General features: G+C 42.1%; 1 protein-coding gene across 1 annotated transcript in view; it reads left to right on the forward strand.

Moving 5' to 3' along the window:
* ARMC2 (armadillo repeat containing 2) overlaps nt 1–17,409 on the forward strand; it is an 81,737-nt gene that overhangs the window by 48,706 nt on the left and 15,622 nt on the right. The window contains exons 10-11 of the mRNA XM_016217563.2: nt 5,730–5,875; nt 9,765–9,864. Coding sequence (XP_016073049.2) covers nt 5,730–5,875; nt 9,765–9,864 — 246 coding nt within the window. The remainder of the gene's footprint in view (nt 1–5,729; nt 5,876–9,764; nt 9,865–17,409) is intronic.

Genomic DNA, 17,409 nt, shown 5'->3' on the forward strand with positions numbered 1-17,409 from the left:
TTCCAAAGATTTCTTTGAAAGCTGGGTTTGTTTCAATTAAAGGGAAAATATTTCTCCAACAAACAATGTCATGATTGATGGTGAAATTCCTGGGCTAGCCAGAGAGCCTTTTGAACTTCTGATCAGGAGCCCTGTGGTGGCCTGTGAGCCACAGGTTCCTCTGATCTGGGGCAGCTCTAATGGCTGAATGTTTCCTAGGAAGAATCTGGTGAGTTCCTTGGGGACCTGGGACTCTGACAGATAAACAGTGCACTTGGGGAAATGAGCAGTATGTGGAAGCTCAGGTGGTTCGACCAGCCCTCCCTACCTTGTGTCCAACCCAGTGTGTAGAGAATCCTGGGAATGGGGACATGCCTGCTGGGCCTGTGTTTTCATTTGTAAGTCTACCGATCTAAATCAGGAAGGCTTTATATTTTAAGATTTCTTGTGTTTACAAAGGACTTTTCAATTAATTAGTAGTTGAAAACATAATTTGAAATTGAGAACTAAGTACCTATAATTGATTTGAAAAAATAGAAGCTAAATCTTTTGCCTTCTAATTTTGCTGTGTTAAAATGCCGTTTGAGTCTCTCTAAATTACCTAGCCACTTCTTACTATATTTTTTCCCTTTAAAATGGATTTGCTGATGTTGATTGTACAGCGAGAACTTTGAGGCTCAACTAATTCAATGTGAGATAGGAGAGCTTTGCCAAACTCACCAGGCATTTTACCTGGACATTCTGATTTGGGGGGGGAGGGTTAGTATCGCCTATATCAAGGAATCTGGGAAAAGATGGAAAGAAACAGCTGCCTCAGAAACAGTGAGCACCACACAGTAGTAGAGGGTAGCTCAGTCATTTCTCAGCAGTAGATTAGTAACCAGAATCACATTAGAATGTTTTTTCCTTGATATTTACCAAAAACTTAAGTCCCCTTTTGTCCAAGACATCATCTAATAACTTCTACTAAACAAGGACACTTGAAATTTTATTAATCTTCTTTGTGGATGATCAATTCCACATTTTTCTCTGTTTTCTTCTACCCACTGGTTGCCTTCTGACTCAGTATAGCTGTCCCAAGGGGTTGCTCATTGGGAGATGGGAAAAATAAGAATTGAAACTCATGTGTTTCAGTTTTCTTGTTCCTGATGAGATGACATAAGAGGTTGGGAATTGTTCCAGTAAGTCCTTTAGGAGCTAACCAAGCATCTATGTAGGCATCTAACTTTCACTTCTTCTTCTTTTTTTTTTTTTTTCATAAAGCATTTGAGATGGTTTAAAAGATTATATACAATAAAATGGACAAGTACACAACCAAGTAGAGTCAGGAGCACTATAAATTAGAATAGTAAGTTAAGAAAGAAATGGATACATTTTTCTAAGTATAAAGCTTGGGCTTTGGTGATCTCCTGCAGGCCCAATGGGTGGGTTTCCTGGAGGCAAGAAAACAAAGACTGCTACAGAACACATGACTCTTGACTGTTTAATGATTTCTGCAAATTTATCTCTGTTAAAAGTTGGAACGAGGTTGAGAGTTAAGTGGGTTGACTTGGATTTCGCCTCTACTGTTATCACAGTATTTAGCTAGACTCTCCTCCCACTGAATCCTTTTCCCAGAAAAAGCCACTTGACTGGGCTCAGCATTCACCCCACCCCAACCCCCACAGTGAGACTGGTGGGTCACAGCCAGCATCTCAGAATGGGGGGCCTTCATGGTTACACATGCCTGGTCACCTCCTCCCAACCCTCCTCCCTCGGGGGTTAAACTCTGGTTTACCACCAGGCCTCTGCTAATCCAGGCGCTTTCTTGCCAGAGGCTCCTCCCTTTTCCTCTCCCTTGCCCTTCACTTCCTCCCCTACTTTCTGTCCTTCACCTCCTCTCCTCTTTCTCCCCCTTCTCCCTCTGTGTTTCATCCAGCCAGCTTTTCATGGGCATATTTATTGTCCTCCAAGTAGAAAGAGGAGCAATAAACGGTTTGTACCCTAGAGGAGCTCATCATGGGAGAGAAGGTGCCTGAAACAAGGAGCTATGATTCTGCGGTGGGTGCGCTGCGGGCATGGACAGGATGGTGTGTTAACCTGGAAGAGGGAGTGATCAACCTCTGAAACGTCTTTGCGGGGAAGTGAGCCTGAGGTTGGTCTGGAAAATGAACAGGAGGTGAGCAGGTTGGAGAAAGGGCGCAGGAGTGTGGTGGAGGAAGACATTCTGGGCAGAGGCAATTGACTAGCCAAAGGCTGAAATTGTGAACAGATGAGGTCTGAACAATGCACGGGAGCAGGAGGAGATGAGCCTGGAGGGGCGAACTGCACTTTAGAGAGTGAAGCACCTTTAGGATATGGATTTTGCCCAATAGGCCGCCAGAAGTCAGAGGGGGTCTTTGAGCAGGGAATGTTGGCTCTTGAGATACACCCTCTGGTAGCAGGGAGACGCTGTGGGGAGATGAACCCAACAAGGGGGAGACTGGAAGGGGCCCTGTCAGTGAGCTCTAGAGTTTAGGAAAGAGATGAAGCTCAAACTGAACCAGCAACCTGGTGTTGGAAAGAAGAGGTAGACCAGATAACTAATTGGGTGAGACACGGGGAAGGAGGAAGGCCATTAGGTGCCCAGAAAGGAGCTGCTGTCATGAATGATATAGTGTAGGGCATACACCGAGGACCAGTCCCCCTCCAGGAAGTCCATTTTCCTTTTATCCATTATTTTTTATTTCTCTTCTCCTTTAAAACCATCTTAAAATGCATCTACTTCAGAAATATTGATTAATCTATGGTTTTCTGATATCCTAACCCTTCTGTTTACACCCAAGCCTTTCCTTTGTAGATATTCACCTTTCCATTCATTCCATTCACAAATGCCCATTGAGGACCCGCTGTGTGCCAGGCACTGGATTGGTGCCTGGCGGCACAATGGTGAAAAGACAGACAGCTATATGCCCTCACTGATGCTTCTAGTACAGAGGAGTAGACAGACAATAAGACCTAATATTAAATAACCTAATATGAAATAATTTGTATATAGTATGAGAGGACGTTTGAAGGGTTGGTAAGAGCCAGGTTGTACTGGGCCTTGTAAATCATGGTCAGGAAACAGAATCTTATCCTAAGAGCGATGGACAAAAAGCCAGCAGAGCTTCGGGTGACAGAAAGGCAGACTCCTGGGATGTCTCTGAGGTCTGGGACTTGAGCAGCTGAGTCGATGGTGTTCCTGTGTATTTTTCAAGTGTGTGGTATGTTTCACGTCTGTTATTCCATCAGCATCACAATGACAAGTATGGAACTATTTGAGGGGTCATATCTGACCGGACTATGGGCTTTGCACATGGTGTGAGACTGCAGTAAACGCACAGGGGTTTGCAATCAGATGACGCCTCACATCTGACTGTGTGCTTCCACTCTTGAGTGGGGCCATTTGTAAAAGTTGCATTTCAGGCGCAAAAAACCCTTGAGCTGTCTTCGTCTTTTCAAATGTGGTGAGAAAAAAGGGTTGATGGAGAAAGAACTGAGGTTGAAACAAGGAAATAAAAGCTCTAAGAAAACTACCGCCCCGTCCGCCAACAGCGCGTTCAGCTGGAGGTTAGATGCGGGGAGCTGTTCCTGTGTGCACAGCGGCTCAGGTCAGCACGAGTGCCCCACAGGCCCCCACGCGCTCTGGCCGCCTGGGCCCAGGGCAGGGTGCACGGGCCGCCTGTGGTGGCTGAGAGGGACCGCCTGCGAGTCACTCCCTGGATGGACCGAAGCCAGCAGCGCCTGCTGGAGTGTGTGGGCTGCCTCTGAAGAAGGGGAACAGGTCGAGCCCGGCTGGGATGACGAGACTGTTCCATTGTCGGGCGGGAAAGGCCTGGGCTGCGGAGAGTGGTGTGTTAGCCTTCGCAAAGGCCCATTCCTCAGCCCAGGAGCCTAGTCGCAGAGCCATGGTTAAGCGGAATGCTCTCGGAGCTCGCTTCTCCTCCAGTGTTCCGGATACTGAAGCTTTTAGGGAAGCATGTACTGAATTAATGTACAATTGACTACAAAAGACTTGTACATATATATTTGAAGCATTATGTTTATTTTTTCTGCTTTCAAGATAGTTTTATTTTTTATTTTAATTTTTTAAAAATATATCTTTATTGATTTCAGAGAGAGGAAAGGAGAGGGAGAGAGAGAGATAGAAACATCAATGATGAGAGAGTCATTGATCGAGCCCGCAACCCGGGCATGTGCCCTGACCGGGAATCGAACCCCAATCGCCTGGATCCTAGGTCGATGCTCAACTGCTGAGCCACGCCCAGCCGGGCAAGAGAGTTATATTTTAACAAAATCTTTTTGTTACTGTTGTTATAAAAGAAAACTAGTCGAAGATACATATCACTTAATAACTGCTTTTAGAGTGTACTAACTATGGCTATAATGATGCTTTATATCAACGATTTTCAGCTGGTGGGCCTCGAGAATTTTTAAAACATACAATACCTGACTAATTAGTCATGACCACTTAGAGTCCCTTAGATTGTCAAACAAAAAAAAAATTATAACAGCTAACACAACAATAGCTGTCCAGTGTGAATGAATCAAAATTATACCTATTTTTTGGTCAGATCAGCAAAAAATGTAAAATTTTTGGTGTGCCTCAGAATTTTAGTAATTAGTTTATGTGTGCCATGAGATGAAAAGGGTTGGAAATCACTGCTTTAGATTGACCAAATTCTTCACAGTGCACAGGAGCCTGGTTCCATGTTTTCCATTTGAGACGCACAGCTACCCTGCGAAGTGAGCAGGGATTGTCGCGCCCTTTTCACACATGAGGAAACGGGGTTGAGACAGAGCGAGTGCCTCAGTCACATGCCTAGGAGGAGACCTGGGACTTGAGACTCTGTCATTTGACTCTAAGGCCAGTGTATTTGGATGTGAAGTCCCCACAACAAAGGTGGGGGATGAGACCCAGGATTTTTGAGCCGTTGTTAGGTAATCGGCACTGGCGATGCCATTCCCACGTCTCATCTCATCGGATCCTCCCAGCTCCATGGCAGTGATCACCACCCCCACTTTACCGATGAGAAAAAATGTGCTCTGGGAGGTTAACTAACTAACCCAAGCTAGTGAGAGGTGGGGTTCAGACTTGACCAGGCCGTCCAACTCCTGAGTGACTCTCTTAACCAGTAGCCCGCCTGTCCTATCCTATGAGGACAGATCACAGTGCGTATTAAAATTATTAGATAACAGCAATGCTAGTTTTATGGATTTACTAAGTTGTTCTCTTCTCCGCTTTGAGACGGAGGCTAAAGTAGATAGCTTTCCTGAACATTTTTCACAAAATAAGACAAATCTGCAAGAAATCAATACTTGCCCCTTAGAAGAGAATGAATGAAACTAATGGTCTTAAATGTTCTTTGGCCACAGCATTCTTTGGTGCTACTTCTAAGACTATGGGACAGGACGTTTCTACTCCTGTGGAGCTGATGTGGCACGTTGCAGAGTCCATTGAAGATCTTCGTCTGTTGACAAACTCAGATGATTTCTGTAACCCTGGGGCTTTGGAATATTAATTGATCATTAACATGAATATTTCATTCTTTACGTTGGAACCAACCTAGGTTTTCTTTGGATTTGTTTCTCGGTTTTCCTTTTCTTCTCTTTGTGCCTAGGCCCATGTCCTCTGGTGGGAGATGCATAACCTGTGTAATGAAACTTATGGGATGAACTGTGCTGTGCTGATTAGTGTTGCTGTATTTTTCCAGTTTTTAAAAAATGGCACAAACATGCTTTTATCCTAGATGACTGCTACATTGAGAAACTTGGTTGATTCACCCCTAGCAAGATGCAAGTTGCTGAGCATGGGCGCCCTTCCCCAGCTCTGCACGGTGATGGGACAGTACATGAGTGACAAGGATCTCTGCACCAATATCGCCAGGATATTCAGGTAGGTAGACTAAGGAAACAAAGGAGCCTTACAAAAACGCCAGTGCTTGGATTTCAGGTTACCTTTAATATCTCTGTGTGTGGCTGGCAAGGAATTTTTTGCTTCTTACTTCACCTAGCAGCAAAGGTAAGTCTAATGGTCCAAGTTTACACTAAATGATTTAAACTCATGACTCCATTTCCTATGTATTTCTAATGTGATTCTAAACTCATCAATTGTAAGCCGCTTTAATTGTTGGGTGACTTGTGAGTTATCCTAGTGTTCTTATGAAACAAACAAAAACAAACAGAATTCTCTTAGCTTATTGGAGATAAAGAACTATTTTACAAAACGTGGCAAACTTTCTGATATGCTTGAAAACAATACTTAAGGGTTTTAACTCAAAAAGGGGACCATTGTGCCCAGCCAGCGTGGCTCAGCGGTTGAGCATCGACCTAGGATCCAGGAGATGGAGGTTCGATTCCCAGTGAGGGCACAGGCCCGGGTTGCAGGCTCCATCCCCAGTTGGGGGCGTGCAGGATGCGGCCGATCAATGACGACTCTCTCATTGTTAATGTTTCTCTCTCTCTCTCTCCCTCTCCCTTCCTCTCTCTGAAATCAATAAAGATATATTTTTTTAAGTGGGGGTGGGGGCGTGGAGAGAACCATTGCTGAGAAAGTCTGATCTGAAAATTTGTAATAGCAGTTTAGTTTATTTGATTCACACATTAACTAGTCATGTTCACATGTTAATGCAGAAGCGGTGATCACCTGAATCCAGGTTGCCTCACAGCAAGTTATCAAATTTCAGAACTGTCTTTAAATTATGCATTTATTCTTCTTCTCTGACTGCTCTTTGCCAGTGTTTTTACATAATGATCCTTCTCAAGAGGCCTGGACCTTTCTTGAACTATGGTACTATAGTTGTTTAAAAAAATAGAAAACTTCCTGAAGACTGAATTGGTAATTGACCCCTGTTTGAGAATGTGACTCCAGATTTGATCTCATAACACTGCACTTTCCTGAGCTTTGTTCTTGGTACTTTAGCTCCCATTCTGAAGCACTATAAATCATAAAGTTTATTTTTGTGTATGGCAGCATGTAGGGATCCAATTTAATTCTTCTCGCACAGGGATAGTCAATTGTTCCGGCACGTTTTATTGACTACACCATCCTTTATTCCCTGATTTTAAATGCCTAGTCAATCAAACACTTATAGGCCTGTTTCTGGGCATTCATTTGGTCCATTCTCAGACCAGCTCTACACTGTTTTACTATTACAGATTTAATTTCTTTTGCTATAAGATAAGATGAATTCATCACTTCTTTTTTCCTTTAAAATCCAAATTCTTCTTTTCTCTTCCTTATGCACTGGAGAATCAGCTAAGATCCATGATAGGAACTTTGGGGTGTTTCATAGACTTACACTGAGCATGTAGAGTAATTGGGGTGGGAGTGAAGAGACTGACATCTTTATGATACTGAGTCTTTCATCCATAAACATTTATGATGTCTTCTTTTATATCTTTCAACAACATTTCATAATTTTCTCCAAAAGTATTTTGTATATCTTTTGTTAGGTTTATTTCACCATGGCTTTTGCTGTGATGATGAATGTAATTTTTTAAAAAATTGTTTTCTAACAGGTTGCTGCTGGTGTATATGAATAGTATTGATGTTTGCTTATTAAGGGATGTTGATGAATATTAGGTCTAAGAGTTTATCTATAGATTCTCTTGGAGAATGATTTTTTCCCTCAATTATTGCAACTCTTCTTCCATGTCCCCGCCTCTTTCTTCTTGCATTGATTGCTTAAGATGCTCAGGACAAAGTGTTTGGCCTGCTGCCTTTATCGTGACTTTAAAGCAAATACTTTCATGGTTTTGTCAGTTGAAAATAATATTTGTTGCAGATTTTCATAGATACCCTTTAGAAGGTTAAGGAAAATTTTTGTCTAATAATGGCTGTTAAATTTTCTTAAATGCTTGCCCTGAATCTATTTTGATTCTGTGGATTTTCTTTTTTTTAACTTATCAATGTAGATTACATTAATAGATTTTATCGTGTTAAACCATTACATTTTTCTAGGTTTGGTTCACTAATATTTAGTTTAGGATTTTTTATCTGTGGTCATGAGTTAGGGTGACCTGTAGTTTTCCTTTGTCATATGGGCCTTGTCTGGTTTTCGTGTCAGGTTTACATGAACCTCATAAAATGAGTTAGAAAGTATTCTGACTTTTTGTCTTTTCTAGGAGAATTTGTGAAAATTAAACATCTTTTTCTTGAAAAGCTTATAGAGCTTGCTTAAAAAGCTATTTTATCCTGGTGTGTGAGTGTGTGTCTGTGGGTGAATACTGTTGACTACCGAGTCACTTTCTCTAATGGTCAAATACTTAACCCCATTTCCCATTTCTGTTTGTGTCAGTTTCAAAGTTATATTTTGTCCATTTTAGCTAAGTTTTCAAACAATATAAAGCCCTCCCAAATATCCTCTTATCCTTTTCATCTCTGTTGCATCTCTAATTAAGTCCCCTTTTATTTATTTTACTTATTTAGCAAACACTTTATAGTGCCTCCTACTGCCAGGCAATAGTCTGAGCACTTGCCAAATACTAATTTATTTACTTCTTATAACAACTTTAAAAGACAGGTACTATTGTTATCATTTTCATTTTACATATGAGGAAACTGAGGCACAGAGAAGTTTGGTAGTTCTTCCCAGGTCACTCAGCTAGTAAATCACAGAGCTGCAATTCAAGCCAGCTAGTCTGGCTCTAGAACCCATACATTTAACCACTATTTACACCACCTCTTCATTCTTGATATTGATTTTCATTCCTAATTTTGATTATTTATCATGTTTCTCTTTTTTTTGTTGTTTATCGGTCTTGCCAAAGACTTGCCTTTTTTTTTTTTTTTACCAGTTTTTGCATAACCAATAGATTTATTGATCCACCCTATTGTATGTATGTTTTGTATTTTATTCCTTCTGTTCTTATCCTTATTAATCCCTTTCATCTCCTGTCCGTGGATATATTTTTCTTCTGACTGTTTTAGTTAGAAACTCAATTATTGTCTTTTCAGCCTTCTTAAGGCTATAACTTTTTTCTAACTACTGCTTTAGCTACAGCCCACAAATTTTGATTGGTAGTATTTTGTAGTATTTGTGATATATCTAAGTGCTTTTTTATTTTCATATTTCTTTGACCCCAAAATTAGGTGTTTCTAAATTTCCAAAAGTATGTTTTTAATGTATTTTAAAAATTGATTTCTAATTTAATTTCACTGACCAGAGAACGTGATCTGTGAGATATCAATTCTCTAAAAATTTACTAAGGTTTGTTAATGCCTGGTACATGGTCAAAGTTTTAAAATATTAATGATGTTTTTACCTATTTATCAATTAAGGAGAAATTTATGAATATCTCCCAATTTGATTTAAGTTTGTCAGTGCTGCCCTGTTGCTTTTATTTGTCCGCATGCTTGCTCGCTTTGGAAACCTTGGAGCTATTTTTAAGGCCTTCTGCCTTAAGGCCTCTCTTACCTGGTGTCAGCCTACGGCTGGCAGCCTAGTGTATATCCTCAGGACCCTTGCTGCCCATGGGGCCCCAGGGCATTCACAGGCTCGTATCCAACCAGATTCTGTATAAATTTCTTGGCTTGCGTTTTCTGAACCATGACTTTGTGGGTTGTGTAAATTTACATCATCTACATGTGTCGCAGGCTTCAGGTTTCTATTCTTCAGCAGACCTCCCCGAGGCTTCTCTGGACGGGTGTGTGGACCGTTCTAGACTCCTTTTCATGAGCTGGGCAATGCTTTGAAGGTCTGCATTTAAAGTAACACAGCATGTACTTGCATTTTATAGAAAAACAAAGTTTATTTTTATTTTCCCGTTTGGCATTTCTGCAGCAAACTTACCTCTTACCGCGACTGCTGTGTTGCCCTGGCCAACTACTCCAGTTGTTACGCCTTGTTTTTGAATCTGATAAACAAGTACCAGAGGAAGCAGGTCAGTTCTTCGCGCATTTACTTTCCCGTGTGTCTCTGTGTTGGCGAGTTCGTGTAAGCCCATGGTGAATGACTTTATGTTTTAAATGTAAAGGTTCCTATTAGAAGCTTCCATTAGCTGTGCAATGGGCTGCCCTGGGAGGCAGAGAGTTACCTGCAGGAGTTGGGGAGGGAGTCGTTTGAGGCAGAAAAGGCCTCAAAATATAGATGTGGTTGGAGGGTTTCTGATATAGGGGGTGGGTGGGTGGACTACCACAGCCTGGTTCTTCCAAGTGGTCTGTAGACCCCACATGAGAATCACCTTGGGGTGAGGTGGGGGTGCACTGTTTATTTCCAGACCCCACCCCAAGCCTACTGAGTCAGATGGGTGTGGAGAGGCCTGGCCGTCTGCACTTCAAAAAAAACTATAGGGATACCCCTACACTTGGTATACTCTAAAAATTCTTCTAGCACTGAAATTCTCTAATTCTTTAACTTTGTATTTAGGAAATGAAATTTCTAGGTAAGTACTTAAAGGAAATAATTTGGTTTTAATGGATTGGGCACAAACGTGTATAGTTGTTTTAAAAAGGAAGAACTCAACTCACAAAGACTTCTCCTTAATAAAACTGTAATACTTAGTACAAACATAAACGTGTATTATAAATTTTTGAATAGTCATTAAATGCAGTCCAATTTTATTCACCTGGATCCTAGGTCAATGCTCAACAAATGAGCCATGCCCGGCCAGGTTATATACGGGATCTTAATAACCACTTCACTTCGATTAAGGAAAATTATCCAAAACTTAGAAATCGGGTGTGGTGTGGGACAAAGCCATGCTGGGGCACTGTTTAATGGGCAGGGCTTATTCCTGAGGAGAATGTATCTGTGTTTAAACTTGCTATTTACTGTTTGATTAGAACCCAGACACCATAAAGTTACACATTAACTTGTAGATTTGTCTCTGGTAGACAAAATAACCTCAGAAGTTATGGTTTTATTACCCTATAAGCCAGCAATTTTCAACTTTTTTCATCTCATGGCACACTTAAACTACTAAAATTCTGTGACACACCAAAAAACTGCATTTTTTGCCAATCTTACAATAAAAATAGATATAATTTTTTTTTATTCCTCACCTGAGGATATTTTTTCCACTGCTTTTCAGAGAGAGTAGAAGAGGGAGAGAGAGAGAGAAAGAAACATCCATGTGAGAGAGGCACATTGATTGGTTGTATCCTGCATGCGTCCTGACAGGGGCCAGGGATGGAGCCTGTAACCCAGGTACATGCCCTTGGCCAGAATCAAACCTGCCACCCTTGACATTCTAACCACTGAGCAAAACTGCCTAGGGCAAAATAGGTATCATTTTCATTCCGTCACACTGGGCTTCTACTGTTGTTGGCTGCTGTCATTTTTTTATTTGACAGCCTAAGGGAAGAGAGGTAAGTGCCCCTAACTAAACAGTCAGGCATATTGCATGTTTTACACATTCTTTGGGCCACCAGTTGAAAATCCCTGCTTCAGGCTACTAGCCAGGCGTGTATCTAACCTAGTAATCTTATCCCAACATTCTTTTTAATGTTTGTAAACACCCAGTTCTTTGATTGTTCTTGGAACCAACTTTACCATTGTATCAGATCCTTCATTAATGAGATAAAAAATATTTTAAATGTGTTAATTTATATTCGTTCAAGGATCTTGTTATCTTTCCTAAAATTATACTTTGACTCTATACTGTCTTTTACTTGTACTAAGGAATGAAAAGTCACCATTTTGAACCATCTTTGTTTTTTTGTTAGTAAGAGAAATAGATGCATAATTTATATTTTCCTCAAAACCAAACTATTTTTCTTTCTTTTAAAAATTTATCTTTATTGTTGAAAGTATTACAGATATTGCCCCCTCTTTTCCCCCACTGATCCCCTCCACCCGGCATCTGCCCCACCCCAGGCCTTCACCACACGTTGTCTGTGTCCCTGGGTTATGCACACATGCCTGTAAGTTCTCTGATTAATCTCTCCCCACCCACTCCCCCACCCCCATCTTCCCACTGAGATTCATCAGTCTGTTCCATGCTTCTGTGTCTCTGGGCTTATTTTGGTCCTCAGTCTGTTTTGTTTATTAGATTCCACATATGAGTGAGATCATGGAAAACTGAGTCAGGAAGAATCTGAAAACCTGAATAGGCCAATAACAACTGATGAAATCGAAGCAGTGATAAAAAAAAAACTCCCAGCAAACAAAAGCCCTGGTCCAAACGGCTTCATAAGGGAGCTTTCTAATTCTTTAAGTTGTAGGACTAGTTTACTAAAAATTTCTCTTGCTTTTTTTTAGGTAGGCCTGCAGTGCTATGAACTTCCCTCTTAGGACTGCTTTTGCTGTGTCCCATAGATTTGGGGTTGTTGTGTGTTCGTTTTCATTTGTTTCCAGGAAGTTTTTTATTTCTTTCTTGATCTTCTTGGTAGCCCATACATTGTTTAATAGCATGCTATTTAGCCATCATGTGTTTTTGAGTGTTTTTACTGTAGTTGATTTCTAATTTCATGCCATTGTGATCTGAGATGCTTCTAAACAAACTATTTTAGAAGAGCAGGGAAACTGTTCAGGCTACAAGGAAGTTGTTATGTGTCCCAACTACTTCCTAAAATCATTAACCAAAAGCTCCCATAGCTCTTTATAAATGCATATTTCTTTTATGATTTTTCCAAATGGTTATCATTTGTGTAGCTGCCTCACCCGCTGCTGGGAGTTCCTAAAGGACACAGGCCCTGTCTTGATATACCTGAGGTGATACTTGACATAGTAGGCAAGTGATAAGTGTTGAAAGAATGAATTTTGAGTCCATGAAATGTTTTGAAGTCTGTAAAGTATTATAAAAATTTTTTTTAATACTCCAGTGCTTCTTCCATAAATATTTACTTTCTTCCCAGTTTGGCAGAGGAAAAATGAATTTCCCCCACACTTTTCACATCGATGGGCTGCCTTACACAGCAGCAAAACGGAAGCGATGGATTTTAAATTACTGCAGATCAGCATGGCATCTTACCCTCAGTTCCCCTGGCCCAGGTGGCCAGTTGAATATGGTTTGTTCTGTCCCCCTTTCCTAGAAAGAAAAGTAATTTCCAGAAATTCTATACCATGATTTGATGTGAGTATTAATCTGCGGTGGCTAAAAACCTGGTCACACCTGAGATTTACTTGAACAGTTGAGGCTTGGAACTGACCTTTGAAACATACATCAGCTCTCTGGCAACATTTTAAATAGAACGATGACTTCCTATAACTATTTTTGTTTCAGCTCCAGGAAATGTTTCTGCAGCACTAACCGTGGGTTGTAGACTTGGACTTTAGAAGCCTTGTAGTCTCTTAATATACCACCCAATAATTAAAGAGTCAGAGTTTTTATACCTTATCTTTGTTCTGAGGAGTTGGTGTTTGCTTCTGTCTTAAAAGCCTGAAGAACACATTTGGGCTCAGCAGTGATTTCACTTTTTCTGAGACTCACTTTTCAATTAAATCATGTTTATGGCTAACTGTATTTTCAAAGAACAGAAACAAAAATCTTTTAAACAAAAGGAAAAAAAGAAAAAAAGAAAAGACACCCTTCTTACACACAGCTCTTTAAGTGATCTTATCAACCGGGTGGGGAGCTTTGCAGGAAACTGGCCCCCACGTCCACAGTCCACCAATGGGGAAATCTTGCTTGGAAACAAGTACGCACCAGGGTTGCTGGCTACGGGGAGAAGTAGAATATTTACTCCCCCATCTGCCGTCTTTTCTCATTAAAAGAAAAAAGAAAAGAACTTATGGGAGAAAATGCCAAAAGTAAAAATCTTTCCCGTTTTTTAGCATGATGCCTATTCATCTCTTGTCCAGGTAAAGTCTGCCTTTAGTAACAGAATGGCTCTTTTTAAAATCTGTCTCTGTGAGATTTTCACTTTTATTTTGTACAAATCTGTCATGAGAATTATTTACATGGAACACAGGTTTAGATTATTTTTATAAAGCAGTATTATAAAAACAATAGCTATTAAGGTGGTGAAATTTTGAATTCTTTCTTGATTTAAATCTTTGGCTTATCTTTGGAATCACCTGGGGAGCTTTAAAAATACAGGTTCTCAGGCTCCACCCTGAGAGATCCTGATTCAGGTCTGGGATGGGGCCCAAGAACCTATTCGTAAGAGGCTCCTCAAGTGATTCAAATGAACTGCAGGTTTGGAAACTTACGGTATAAATTAAGGTGGATCCTTGAGACCATTTTTTCTCCAATATTGATAGCAGAGGGTTTTCTACAAAACCTCAAGAGATTTTAAAGTGATTAATCAAATCAGCCACACAGGGTCAGTCTTTCTCTACAGGCATGTAGCTGAAAGTGAATCTCACAGAGTGGGAACCAAAGTAGCTGTGCCAGGCGTTGGTATAAGTTTCCCCAGTAAGTGGTGACAGCCACACGGCTTTTGCCTTGTGTACCAGCAGCTGAGAGGTGCTTTCTTAGTAAGAGAAAATGGGATGGTGCTGTAGACTGTTCTGTAAATTTTCCCCCTCAAGACTTGTGTCAAAACAAGTGGTCCTGGGACCAAACCCACCGAGCACTGATAATGCATTGATAACCATCAAAATGATAAGGCTTCAGGCACTGGTCAGAGTGGGCTGCTCAGGAGAGGGCCCCTCCTGTGGGACCCTCAGCATTGCCTGCCGATGGGAGAACTCATTAACCTCCAGCTGGCTAGACCAGCCACGAGTTGTTGATTTGCTAGTGAAACAACCACCAGCTTTTATTTTAAAATAATCACAAAATATTCCTGCAGATATCTTGCTTTGGGAAAGTTCAGTATATACCCATATCTAACCTTTGTAAGTTTGCAACAAGTAAATCTGTGGGACATTATTAGTTCATTTAAAATAAAACATGGCCAGGTTTGCACCACCCCTCTTTGCACAGGGATGTGGGCCTCTCTGTATAGGAAGGTGGTGGGATTTCAGGTTCCTCAGCAGTCTCTGAGAAAAGGGATCCAGTCCTCCCAGCTCTAACAGAGGCTTCCCCAGGGAGAATGAGGGAAACACCTCTGGCTCATGTCTATGAGGTTAATTTGGTCAAGATCCATGGTACAGCTAATAACGCCAGTTTCCATACACACAAAAACAGACCGAAACACAACACTTCTGTTGGCTTCATGCATTTTGAAAGCTAAACATTAGCATTAGGTGAAATATCTATGAAAAACACTGACTAAAATTCAGTTAAATGACAAATTTCATTTAAGAAGTATGCACATATTGTATGCCCTATGGTGGGAACTGCATTTGGTACAAACCAAATGTGAAACAGATGGGCCTAGTAACGCAGGAACGAGCGGGGCGGATAGCAGCCTTGCAGAGTGGGGCCTGCCTTAGGAGGTGCCTGTGACGTCCGCGTGGCCGCATTTAGCATCTCCACAAACACATTTGGGTTTGCTTTTTCAAAGAACATAAAGGGATTTTCCCCATTTCTTCTGTAAATATCTACCGGGCAGGATATCTGGTAAAATGCCTCAAATATGACTTTTAAGATTAGCAATATTTTGCAAAGGTCATGGTCCAAAAAAAAAAAAAATAACCTTTATCTATATTCCCATCACTTGTGTCCATTGAACAGCTGCCTGTCTAACTTGTAGAAATGGCCAGTTTTGGGGTGGGCGGTTAAAACATAACTTCCATCATCGGACCATCCTCAGAGCCTGCACGACCCTGCCCGGGAGCCACCAGACATGTCCTTGCCTGCGCTGCTGTGAAAGTCATGCGTCTCTCATTCCATTTGGACTTTCTCTTGCGGGCCGTCTCCAGCCATGTGAGCGCGGTCTGGCTTGGCTGCTCGGGCACCGTGGTGTCGAAAATGAGCCCTGGAATGTCTGGACAGTGGGGGCGGAAGGCGCACAAACATCTGCCATTTTTCTAGCTGTTGTCCAAGGCGAGCGCAGCTGTGCAGCCGCCCAGAGATAACATGACCTCTCCCTCCCCTCCAGCCTCCGCGGCCGTGAGGATTGGTCAGGGAGGCCCCTCCGCCCCTAACCCTGGCGCCTTTATATGGCCACTTGGCTGCGGTTCCCCCTCTGCCTCCCGCCTGGCAGGAGTGTGCCCTGTGGCTCTCTTCCCAGGCCCTCTGCAGGCGCATTCCCAGTGGGTGCCGAAAGCATTTGGCTGAGCTCGCTCCTTTTTTCAGCCCTGGCCTTGCTCTGCACCCCTGACCGGGCCGGCGGGCAGCACAGTGAGCCCTCAGCTTGTTCATTCTTTCCAGCTCCTGCTGCTCTGCCCCGTGGAACTGGCTCTTCCCCCACTCAGCACGGAACCCAAGTGCCTGATTTATGCCTGCTGACTTGGAGGATGGGACACAGTGAAATTCTACCACTGCCCGGTGCTTAGAGTGATCACCACCTTCAGGGGCCTACAGTGCGGCAGTTTTCAACCTTTTCATCTCATGGCACACATAAACTAATTGCAAAAATTCTGCGGCACACCAAAAAATATATTTTTTGCCGATCTGACAAAAAAAAAGGTATAATTTTGATTCATTCACACCAGACGACTAGTATTCGCTGTTGTCATTTTTTTATTTGAGAATCTCAAGGTAAAGTATTGCAAGTTTTAGAAATTCTGTGGCACAACAGTTGAAAATCGCTGTCATAGAGGATGCCCAGTAAATGATTGCTGATGGAATGGATAGATGGGTGGGGGCGTCAAGTGTGATCTCTTCTGGTTTTTAAATGATTTTCTACTAGATTCTGGGATGTGAGTCTCCAACATCTCAGACGCTTCCATTGTGTATGGTTCAGCACTTGTGCAAACTGTTGACCTACTTTCAGTACCCTAGGGCTAATTAGCATTTTTACAGTAATGCAGTCTATCTGCACTAGACTGGTAAAATTCATCTGGTCTTCTGACCACCTAATAAGCTCAATTCGTGTCGGGGTTTTGAATGAGGGGGGAAGTCGGGTAAATGTTGCAAATTGCAAGTCCTGATTCAGCTCTCAGATCCAGATTGCACAAGAAGTTTCTAACCAAGTTTTAAATAGGGCATGTTGAGTAACTTATTTTGTCTCAGCACATTTACAACCCCTTCCATCTCAACCCATTCTTGAAAATCTTTCTAAAGTGTTTTCCTTTACGTAGAAGTAGACTGCTGAACACGGTTTATTCTGTGCCAGCACAAGGTGGTTCCTTCCCCATGGTTGTGCACGTCGGTTATTTTAAGGTGCGATAGGAAGGGTGTGGGCGTCAGGGAGAGGTGCGCTCGCTGTGGCCGGCTGTGGGCGGGGAGCACTGTGAGGTCACGCAGAAGTGGTCGCATGGGGCCCGATGGCGCATCAGATACTGGCTTTGACGTTCATAGGCAGTGGATATTTTGAGCAAGGGGGTGACGTAAGAACTGTGCTTCAAGAAGTGGTGTTAACGTTGATTGCACTGGGGAGGAGCTCATCAAGGATCTCTGACAAGAGCCCCCCCAACAGGTTAACCGGAGTGAGCTTGGGAAGGAGGGAGTTGGGGGAGATTTTGAGATGATAGAGCAGAAGGAACTTGGTGACTG

Source organism: Miniopterus natalensis, chromosome 5, assembly GCF_054644295.1.
Source record: "Miniopterus natalensis isolate mMinNat1 chromosome 5, mMinNat1.hap1, whole genome shotgun sequence".
In the NCBI taxonomy this organism is placed as follows: domain Eukaryota; kingdom Metazoa; phylum Chordata; class Mammalia; order Chiroptera; family Miniopteridae; genus Miniopterus; species Miniopterus natalensis.